The sequence below is a fragment of the Carcharodon carcharias genome, chromosome 14 (assembly GCF_017639515.1).
Source record: "Carcharodon carcharias isolate sCarCar2 chromosome 14, sCarCar2.pri, whole genome shotgun sequence".
In the NCBI taxonomy this organism is placed as follows: domain Eukaryota; kingdom Metazoa; phylum Chordata; class Chondrichthyes; order Lamniformes; family Lamnidae; genus Carcharodon; species Carcharodon carcharias.
The window spans coordinates 74,588,084-74,599,804 of NC_054480.1; the positions used below are offsets into that span (position 1 = coordinate 74,588,084).

The 11,721-nt window shown below is 44.1% G+C and overlaps 1 protein-coding gene across 1 annotated transcript in view; it reads right to left on the reverse strand.

Moving 5' to 3' along the window:
- Nucleotides 1-9,970, reverse strand: part of si:dkey-11f4.7 (piezo-type mechanosensitive ion channel component 2) — a 327,077-nt gene extending 317,107 nt beyond the window's left edge. The window contains exons 1-5 of the mRNA XM_041205475.1: nucleotides 9,953-9,970; nucleotides 9,619-9,829; nucleotides 6,727-6,940; nucleotides 2,101-2,269; nucleotides 868-966 (exon numbers count right to left, since the gene is read on the reverse strand). Of these exons, the coding sequence (XP_041061409.1) occupies nucleotides 868-966; nucleotides 2,101-2,269; nucleotides 6,727-6,940; nucleotides 9,619-9,829; nucleotides 9,953-9,970 (711 nt within the window). The remainder of the gene's footprint in view (nucleotides 1-867; nucleotides 967-2,100; nucleotides 2,270-6,726; nucleotides 6,941-9,618; nucleotides 9,830-9,952) is intronic.
- Between the last annotated feature and the right edge of the window lie 1,751 nt (nucleotides 9,971-11,721).

Here is an 11,721-nt window from a genome sequence, read left to right on the forward strand (position 1 = left end):
ACTCCCGTATAACTCTGAGAAACTTCAGACTGATAGAGAGACGAGCTGAGGTCCATTTCCCTTTGGTCACTATCAAACATGGGAGCAGGAATAGGCCATTCAACCCCTTGAGCCTGCTCCGCCATTCAAATAGATTATGGCTGATCACCTGCCTCAACACCATTTTTCCTGCGTTATCTCCATATCCCTTCATGTCATTAGTCTCCAGAAACTTATCGATTTCTGTCTTGAACATCCTCAATGATTGACCTTCCACAGCCCTCTCAGGTAGAGAATTCCAAAGACTCGCCACCCCCTGAATGAAGAAATTCCTCCTCATCTCAGTCTTAAATGGCCTGGCCCTTATTCTGAAACTGTGTCCCCTAGTTCTGGACTCACCAGCCAGGGAAACATCTTATTTACATCCACCCTGTCATGCCCTGTAAGAATTTTTTAAGTTTCACTGAGATCACCTCTCATTCTTCAAAACTAGAGAATACAGGCCCAGTTTCCTCAATCTCTCCTCATAAAACAATGCTGCCATCCTAGGGGTTAGTCTGGTGAACCTCAGTTGCACTCCCTCCATGTCAAGTATATTGCTCCTTAGATAAGGAGACCAAAACTGTACACAATGCTCCATGTGCGGTCTCACCAAGGCTCTATACAACTGTAGCAAGACATCTTTACTCCTGTACTCAAATCCCCTCGCAATGAAGGCCAACATATCATTTGATTTCCTTATTGCTTGCTGCACCTGCAGGCTAACTTTTACTGACTCATGAACAAGGACACCCAGGTCCCTTTGGACATCAACACATCGTGAAACACTTTGTAAAATTCCAGATTAACTGATTGAGATAGATTTGGACATTGTGATTTGGCTCTGACCTTTTTGCTATCATTTTCGACAATCTGTAAAGTGGCTTCAGCATTGATTTGTTCTGACATATTTTCTGCAGAATAAGCTACCATCTCCGGAAGGCCAGCCTGTCAGACAATAGGACAGTTACAGAAAACCTCTGTATTAAAATTAAACATTCAGTTACCATGTTCAACCAATTCAGCACTGTTAACATAAAGGCAACAATACAGCTCTGCTGTGAATATTACTTGGGAAGACTTAAAGAAACTTTCCTTATGAAATTACAATCTGCAGAGGCATGAAAATCACAGTATTTCCTTGATCCAATTGGTAACTGACCAGCCAAAAGTGATGTGCCATTGTTTTGTTTTGTGCATTCATTTTAGCAAGGATAAAGCACAATTGGTCAGGCAGCTGTCGAAGGTCATGAGGACTCGAAACGTCAACTCTTTTCTTCTCCGCCGATGCTGCCAGACCTGCTGAGTTTTTCCAGGTAATTCTGTTTTTGTTTTGGATTTCCAGCATCCGCAGTTTTTTTGTTTTTATTATTATTATTTTGGTCAGGCAGCCCCTGGCCTAAGTGGAGTGGGTGTCAGGGGGGTGGGGATGTGCAGGGGTGGGGAAGGTGGTGCTGCCTGGATCTCAATCAGCCCTCCAGTCACCAGTCGCCCCTTTTGCACAGCGTGTACTATGTAGTTATGGTTAAAAAAAATACCCTTCTGGCACTCATCATTTGAGATATTGAGGGACGGGGCAGCTTAAGGAAGTATAGATAATTATCCCAATATAGCTTTTTGGTGCATGACTTTCACGGAGTGAAAACTGAGTCAGATGAGGAGCTGTCTGAACACTGAATCCCTGCCCTGCAAGCGTCTGTCATGAGAATGCACCGCAGTAAAATTCCTCCTCAGAACCTCAGGAAGACTCAACTCTTTCAGGAAAGAAAGAGAGCACAGAAAATTGGTGAGTGACACCAGTATATTGCTATTAGAGATTTCAAAGCAAAGTTCCTTCATAGGTCAGCATAGTCACTGTAACAGTAGCAACTATGAGGAGACAAAATTCACCGTGCTCTGATTATATCAACAGCAGAGCTATTCTGAGCACAATAATAGACACAGCTCAACACCATGGTTCAATAAGTGACTGGAAAGCACCATCTGGTGATATCAATGAACTCAAACTTGGGTGAGGGTGAGGGCTGTAGTGTAACATTAGCAGCCTGGCCAAAAATCTCAAACTGCTACAGCTGCCCTTACCCCTGACTCATCATTGAGGAGCTGCTGCCGAATTAGTGTTGAAACGGTGTAGTACAGAACGAGGAGTACAATGGGGTTCAGAATGACAGGCCAGTGCAGCCCATGGTGGGTCATCAATTGCCATGGTTCTGACATATTGGTTTTGATCACTGCCGTCATACCAAACAACCTGGGTCAAGAAAAAGGAGAAATTAATTGTAAGGTATAATGCACTTACTAGACCCCTATCAACATAGCAGGAGGCTATTCAGCACCTTGTGTCTGTTCTCCCATTCAGTAAGATCATGGTTAAATGATATCTTAACTCTATTTACCCACCTTTGATCCAGATCCCTTTATACCCTTAATTAACAAAAATGCACCAATCTTGGATCTTAATAATTTTAATTGACTCCCCAGCACACACAGCCTCTTGGCTGGAGAGTGCCAGATCTGCACTAACTTTCGTGTGAGGACGTCCTTCCAAATTTCACTCCAGAATGGCAATGCAATCTAATGTGCCTTTTTGTTCTGGATTCCCTCACCTGAATAAATCATTTCCCCCATCTTTCAAATCATATTATCATTTTAAAGATTTCAATTAATTCATCCCTCAGCCTTCAGAATACTGCCTCCTCCCCATCCCATGATCGAATGTGCCTTGAAAGAATCAAAGGCTTTTAACTCCCACTGCTAGTCAGTCTTTCACAACAAATTTTTCCTGACATTTCTCAACATTCTTTATCTGTACTCCTTGCTCTAGTGCTTTGAATTAACCTCTCATTTAACCTCTTTTTGAAATCTTGTAGATTTCAATAAAGGTAAATCTTTTGAAGGTTAAAAGGCCCAGGTTTGCCCACCCTTTCCTCTTAAACTCAATCTTGGCTGCCAAGGATCAGCTTCCTCACGGCATGGATTCCTGGCCTGCCCGCTTCCCTGTGTCTTGTTGACTCTACACTGAACTCCAGGCACTGTACACTTGAATATGAATGTCAGGCTGGATTTTATGGGATGCTGTGTTCCCATAATGACTAAATAAGTCAGTTTGGAGCCCGACAACAAAATATGCAGCTACCGTGCAGCCATTTCACACTCAGTGGGGCCGAGGGCTAGACTGGTGCCCCCATCCGGGGCAGAAGACCTGCCTCAGTGAGCTGTCCGCCAATCCAATTGGCTGGCAGCTCTGGAGTTCCAGCATTGGCTGCTTCGAGCGGTGGCCTTGTAGGGAATGCAGCCATTGGCCAAAGAAAGATGGATGCTGGGCTGTAAGTAAGTCCAGAGTATCAGCAGTAGGGCCCAGCGGGGGAGTGTGGAACTGGGTTAGAGAGCCTGGGGGCCAGTGGGCAGTTACAGGGAGGTGTATGATTTGTGAGGGTGGGCCTCCGATAGGCACAAGGGCCCCCTGAAGGATGTTCCCCCACCACCTTGCTTGACACTAGCCACTCAGTAAAAGCTGCCAGGCTACAAGCAAGGCATAGCCTTCCCCCTACCGCAGGTAACACAGCAATGGGGGTGGGCTGAGGCAGTTAAGTGGCCATCAATTGAGTGGCTGGTAAGGCAGTGAACAGGCCATGCCATGCATTTTATGAGCCACCCTTCTCCACCCCCTCCCCGCCTTCAAACATGTTTGCAGGGAGCTGTAAAATTCTCTTTCAATTTATACTCAATGGACATGGCAACTTAATTCAACAATTCACTCAGTGTTCATAGCTGCATTTGACATGTGGATTACATTTAATCTCCACAGTCGGGCAGTGATTTAACAGAGTGGATCACCAGCCTGGGCAGTGAATTAACAGAATGGATCATCAACCCAATTATCATCCTGTGATGTCCATGAAATGTAAATAGGGCTGGCTCAATAAGATGCACACAATCCAAAGAAGTGAAGCTAAAATTCTACCAGTATCCCCGTTCCATTTCAGCTTCACTTTAACTGCCTGAACACCATTGAAAGAACAGCCATGACTTTGAGTTTCCCTTGTACAACTGTCTATTCTCAATTTAATTTGTTCCATTGCAGATTTTATCAAACACGTTTTCTAGCCTCCTGGCTTCTTGACTTGACTGTTCTCCAGTTTAATATCTGACTACCTGGTATTGGGCTTGTTATTCAAAGTTACTAAAAGTAGATTAGGAATAATGGGGGTTGGTGGAGCGGGTTCCCAACACCCATGCCGTTGGTGAGGAGGAGGAGTGGGGGCCGTGAATAGTGCCAATACTCACTTCAGTGCTGGTGGTGGGGATCGGGACACTCAAGCTGGAGTCAGTGAGGATGGAACAGGGAAATTTCCTGGTGACAGTGGGGAGAGGGAGGGGGAGGGGGTCCTCCCCTCATCCCAATGATGATGCCAATATCGACATAATTCACCTAAAAAGCATCAACTGGTTTCTTTCCATAAACTGACCCTTTTTTCAAGTTTTGAGTCAAATTCCTCCCATTATCAGTGACAGTACCAGCCTTCCATAAGGAATTTCATCCTTATAGAAATCTAGGGCCAACACATCACATGGTTTATCAATCTCCAGTGTGAATATCATTTGCTCAAAATAGCATTTCTTTTATTCATTCACAGGATGTGTGCATTGCTGGCTAGGCCAGCATTTATTGCCCATCCCTAATTGCCCTTGAGAAGGTGGTGGTGAGCTGCCTTCTTGAACCACTGCAGTCCCTGTGGTATAGGTAGGGAGTTCCAGGATTTTGACCCAATGACAGTGAAGGAACGGTGATATATTTCCACTTCTGAATGACCTATGGCTTAGAGGGGAACTTGCAGGCGGTGACATCCCTTTGTGCCTGCTGCCCTGATTCTTCTAGGTTGCAGGTTTGGAAGGTGCTATGGAAGGAGCCTTGGTGATTTCCTGCAGTGCATCTTGTAGATGGTGCACACTGCTGCCACTGTGCATCGGTAGAGGGAGTGAATATTTAAGGTGCTGGATGTGGTCAAGCTGCTTTGCCATTAAGTTAAGAAGATCCTTCAGACAGGATATCGGACTTCTACAACGACGACGGTTTTTATTGACTATTATTTTTATATAAGTGTCTCTCAAGATGCCATTATTTCACCATTGTGAGAAAAATGGGTCTGCCATTCCCAAGTTAGGTTTATCTCTTCTCAGGAATATGGACACTATCTTGATTCAAATTCTCGTTAGCACCCATTACCCTCTCATCATGAGCTCTGACAATTATCTATCAGATGTAGTTCAGTAGGCAGCCCTCACACCTGAGTCAGGTCAGGGGTTCAAGTCCAGCTGCGGACAATTAAGCACTACATTTAGTCTGACATTCCGAGCTTATTTTGTCCATGTGACTCACCCCTTGCTCCCTCAAGCCTATTCTTGCTAAACTGATGACCACCCAACTACCCTTCCTGGCTGCCATGTTAGTCGATGTTATTCATGGTTCCGTCTCCTCAGGTATTGATCCCATCCCCGTCAAATCTGCTTTCATCACCCTCCCCTAAATAACTCACCCTTGTTCTCACTGTCTCCAACCGCCCTTTACTCTTCATATTTCTTCAGCGTGTTATTGCCTCTCAAATCCATGCCCATCTTAACTGCAACTCTCTGTTTGAACCACTCCAACTTCTGCCTGTGACACAGTACTCAAACAGTCCTTACCAAATGACACCTGTTGTGATTGTGACCATGATAAACTATCTCTCCTTCACTCCTCAACCTTTGCTATGGTTGGCCATACCATCCTCCTCCAATATCTTTCCTCCATTGTCCCATTGGGTGGTACAGCACTTGCCTTGTTCTATTCATATTTATCCAATTGTAGCCACAGAATCTCCTGCAATGGCTTCTCTTCCCACTCCCACACCATTTCCTCTGCTGTCCCCCAAAGATCTATCTTTGGATTCCTCCTATTTCTCACCTACATGCTGCCCCCAGTGAGTTCTTCTGAAAACACAATCTTGGGATCCACATATACACTGAGGACACCCAGCTCTACCTCAAAACCACTTCTCTCACGCTTCCGTCTACCTCTGTCCTAATATCTCCTAACGTGGCTCAGTGCTGAACTTTGTTTGAGGACTCTCCTGTGAAGCATCATGGTATATTTTACTGTGATGAAGGTGCTATATAAATGCAGGTTGTTGTTAACCTAGCAGTGCAGCACTGACAGAGTGCTGTACAGTTGGAGGTGTGGTGTCCCAGATGAACTGTTAAACTGAGACCCCAAATGCCCTCAGATGGACCTTTATGCCTCAACCAACATCACTAAAACAAATTATCTGGTCATATACCTGATTTCTGTTTGTGGGGCCTTGCTTCTGTAATCAGCTGCTGCATTCCCCCACATTACATTAGTGACAGTGGCATCGCTAGATCCAAACTAACAGAAGGGGAAAAAAACTGCCTTATACCAAGCACAGCCCAAAAAGTGTAGTATGACGAGTTCAGTACATAGCCTATCACCCAGACTGTGCCTCAGAAATGTTCCACAGTTATACTTCACATTGTATGTACTTAAAATGGAGAAAAATCTCTTGAACATTCCATGCAGCTTAGGATGTTCATTTTAAATCAATATATAGGCCACTTTCTCTTGACACTTTACCTGGTAAGTTTTATTATTATATGGTTATTATAAAACAGTTATGGCAATGAGTTTCTCTCCAAACATTACAACCATACCTCATATGAATATCATCACGTGGAAGTTGTCCCTGAACAAGAGGTAACTGATAGATGTAGATCGCAGCCAGGTGTCCTCCACTGACAAAGACCATCAAAAGACACAAGCGTTTGAAAAAGAACAAGCTGAAAATACGACTGCAGGCCCACCAGGAGCATAACCCCAGGAACATGAAGAAATAGACTGTGGAGGTGAGAGATGGGTGCACAATACCTGGAGAACAGAGTCCATCACTCAGCTGGTACAAACCACAAGGCTTGCATGCAAACAGTTATCATAATTTCAAAGGAACTGCGAAACAGCATCGTCAACCAACATCATGAAAACAGAATAGCTGGTCATTTGCATAATGCCATTGGAGGGATCTTGCTGTGTACAAATTAGTTGCTGTGCTTTACATTATAACAGTGAATACAATTCGTAAGTGCTTCATTGACTATGAAGTCATCCCAAGAGGGTGAAGGGCACTATTATTATGCAAATTATTTCTGCCATTTCTGATCGATTTTCGTCCTCGTGTTCCGTTCCTTTCTATTTTCTTCCTGTTGGCACTTAGGGCTGCGTTTTATTCAGAAGAGTGGCACTGTCTCCTGCCATAAAAGTCAGTGACAAGCCTGTCTTCACTTGGCCAGAAAGTACCGAGCTGACTTTACAGCTACCGAGCTGCTAATTGGCTCAGGCTGGACCTTTGCCCATATCAGTGAGCAAGTCCTGCCTCTTAGAGCTGCCGACCAATCAAATGGCCAGGGCTGTCCAATCCCAGCAGCTGGGAGTTGTGGCTGCTGCTGGGATTGCAGGCAGTCCATTGCGCCGAGGAGCTATGGAGTTGGATTAGAAATTTAGTGGGGTCTTTTCCTGGGGCCATTCTGTCAGGCACCATTTGGGGTGGGGGCGGTGTTGGGGGGTGGGGGTGTGGGGGAGGGGGGTGAAGGACCAGGTTTGGGAGGGCAGGGAGTTCAGGAGCATACATGCTGGGGGAGAAGTGATGCGGGCGGTGGCATCCAGGGCGCCTGAACAAGAGGATCTCCCACCTCCCAGCCCACAACAAGGCCACCAGGATTTACCTGGATGCCTCACCATGTGGTCTGTGTGCGTGCTGCCACTGGTAAAATACCAGCAGAAGTGGGTAGGCGACAGACACAGCGTTGCTGCCATGGCACCCAATTTTATGCCTCTCAACCTAATCCAAGTGTGGGATGTTGTAAAATTCCACCCATAGATTGGCCTGAGCCATTCTGCCAGTTGTTCCAAATTCATTTTGGCTCCACCTTTCTTGGCACCAATTGGTGGACCAGTGAAAATGGCTGATGTGTCTGGAAAATGAGGGCTAAACAAAGATGGATGAGGGTGAGTCAGTCTGTCCAAGGGCTGCCCTGTGCCCTCATGCAGATACCTATATCTAAAGGCAGGGGGGATAAAATAACCTCACTTTGCCTGGCAAAGCCATCTCGTGCCAAAGGAAACTGTACCAGCAAACTCCCAAAGGCATCATTATGGTATGCGAATACTCAAGCAAGTAGAACCTGAATGGCTGTTCAGAAGGACCCCAATAATTATGCCCAACTTTACCTGGCACTGAATGAGAGTGAGCATGCCGGGGGAGCAAGATCCATTGTTACCTAACTGCCCATATATAATACCAGCCACTTCTGCTGGACCTGGCTATCCATCTCTATTAAGTGTACTTACAATGTTATGTGGGGGAGCTTTGTGGCGCAGTGAGTAGTGTCCCTATTTCTGAACCAAAATTTCTGGGTTCAAGTTCCACTCCAGGACTTGAGGGCCAAGGACAGTGTGTTCATAATGTGATCAAATAAGTTGATTATCAACCTGTAAATCTTTCCAATACATCAATGGCAGCTGGGAGAGATTCCTGGTCAGCCATGATTAATGTGGAGTGGTTCCCCTTAAGCTACTGTCTCTGGTGACCAGTTCCAGGAAAATCTAGCCATGGAAACAGACAAAAGCATCTGCTTTGTCTGCCTCATGTGCCACTAGGCACAGGAAAGCTCTAAATCTAAGACTATCTTATAACATGACCTTTGGTAAATCAGCAGGGAGGAATTTTCCTCTCAAATTATACAGGTTTAGATTGATTATATGGAAATCTACCTTTTACAGACACATATTAAACAAGTGGTTCTGTGGGTACAGCACTCTCACATCAGAATCTGTAGATTTTTTTGGTTCAAACCCCGCCTCAGAGACTTGAGCACACAAACTAGGCTGACACACCAGTGTAGTACTGAGAGAGTGCTGCACTCTCTTAGATGAGATGTTAAACCAAGGCCCACCTTTGTCCTCTGGGTGAGTGTTAACAATCACATGGCATTATCTTGAAGAAGAGCAGGGGGGGTTATTCCCGGCTCCAGTCAATATTTATCTTCACCAGCACCACTAAAAAACAGTTTATCTGGTCATTTATCTGTTTGCTGTTGGTGGGATCGTGGTGTGAATGAATTTACAATATTGAATGCACTTCCACAATGTTTTGGTGTAACATTCATCAACTGTAAAGCACTTTGGGACATCTTGAGGTTGTGAAAGGTGTTATAATATGCATTTAAGGGATAGCAGCATGCCCTAAGGGAACTGCATCATGTGATCAAGCTTCATTTTGGCCTAGAACAGAGTGCGCACACACACGCAGCTTTGCAGCTCTGATATCCTCAAGCTTTCTGTCCGTGTATATCTGTTCACATGTGCTTAGAATGAATAAATGAACCCACAGCATGTTTACACAATCCCTTTTGAGCGTTGGTGCCTTTTATCATCATATCACACTTGACAAAAGGTGTTATATAAATACAAGCCTTTCTTTGTGGTAAGCATTTAAATATATATATATATTTTGGAAGCATGTGCATATTGAATAACTGAAAGGTACAGACCTGCGAAACATAGCAAAAGGGTCACGATGGCTTTCCCTGCCGTCATTATCAGATGTCCAATCATCTCTTTGATCCCTGCCATGAAGAAAGCCAGTTTCCGAGTGAAGCTTGGTTTATTTTCTGCTTTATCTTTTCCCAATACCTCTTCCTCCTCTTCCTCAGAGTCCACCTCAGAATCTGTCTCTTCGGATTCTGTTCCTTCCACCTCCTCCTGAGAAGGTCAAAGTTCAACATGTTGGGTAAGGGGAAGAAAGGAGCTAACACATGGATTAGCATGTTCCAGCTAGACATTTCCAAACTAACTGCACAGATACAAAAAGTAATTCAGAAAGACCAATGAAATGTTGGTCATTATCTCAAAAAAGTTGGAATACAAAGGGTGAGGAAGTGATCTTTCATTTGTACAGAGATTCACAGACCCTATCTCCTGTATCACGCTCAGTTTTAAACAACAAACCTCAGGGAGGATTTATTTAAAAATTATTCTTTCATGGGATGTGGGCATCACTGGCAAGGCCATCATTTATTACCCATCCCTGATTGCTGTTGAACCAAGTGGCTTGCTAGGCCATCTCAGATGGCAGTTCAGAGTCAACCACGTTGTTGTGGATCTTGAGTCACATGAAGGCCAAACCAGGTAAAGACAGCAAGTTTCCTTCCCTACAGGAAACCAGGTGGGTTTTTACAGCAATCAATGATAGTTGTCATGCTTACCATTATGAAACCAGCTTTATAATTCCAGATTCTATTGATTGAATTTAAATTCTATCATCTGCCATGGTGGGATTTGAACCAACATCCCCAGAACATTAGCCTGGACCTCTGGATTACTAGTCCAGTGACATTACCACTACACTACCATCTCCCACAAAGGCTTTGGAGAGGGTTGAGTACAGATTTATCAGACTGAAACCAAGGCGTAAAGGGTTAGACAATGAGGATGAGTGCATAAACATATTATGTATTGTCTTGACTTTAGAAGGTTGAGGAGCCGATTTAATTGAGCTTTTTTTTTAAATGATGAAGGGAATAGAGATGTTATTTCTACAGGTGGGGAATCCAGAACAAGAGGGCAAAGGTGTTAAATTAGAGATAGGCCTTTCAGGAATGAAATCAGGAAGCACTTCTTCACACAAGGGCTAGTGGAAAGCCAGAATTCACTTCAACAAAAAGCTACTGTCTCTGGGAGTCAATTGAGGCTTTGAAGACTGAGAGTTTTTATTATTAGGTTAGGGTATCAAGAGATATGGGACAAAGGTGGGAAAATGGAGCTGAGGTACAGCCATGATTTAACTGAATGGGGGAACAGTTTTTAGGGGCTGAATGGCCTTGTTCAGTTCACACATCCCTACTGAAAATAGAAACAAGCTGAAATAACTCAGAATATAAAAGTTTTAATTGAAGGCAGAAATAAATGAAACGGTAAAAATGTATAATTTTGACTTCTAACTGAAAGTTTAGTTAACGCCCACTGGGCAATCTAATGACTAATTCTTCATATAATAGGGGTTAGATTTACAAGTAGCCCATGTAATAATTCTGTTTAATGAACACTAGTTATTCAGGGCTAGAGGAGTGAACAGATTTCAATTCTTAAAAAAACACCTGGGTCAATTTGTATTAAAAAGGCTTAAATTTAGCTTTTGCACCCAACCCTCTCTCTCCACCCGCACTGATCCTCTGAACACTGTCACTCCCTGGCAATAATGACTGTGAATTGAAATTAACAGTAAGAATGAAGGTTGAGTTCCTCAGTCTCTGAAGAAGGAAGCTTCCTTACCTCTCCCTCGGAATGAGACAAATTCCGGGCTACATTCTGTGAGCCTGCACCAATCAACAGTTTCCTGCATATGAGGAAAGCAGAGAGGCTTCCGATGAACATTCCGATGTCTGGGAAAACCAGGCGAATGGCATTTCCAACATCAGCATCATTCAACCTGAAGGAAATCATTAATCCAAAAATTACTTTTAAAAATTGCACATGGGAATTAATAAATTCCTGTTCTAGACTGGCAGTGGGTGTTAGGGTGTACCTGTTACTGCTCTAGACTGCAGTGGGTGTTAATGTGTTCTTGTTACTGCTGTAGACTGGCAGTGGGTATT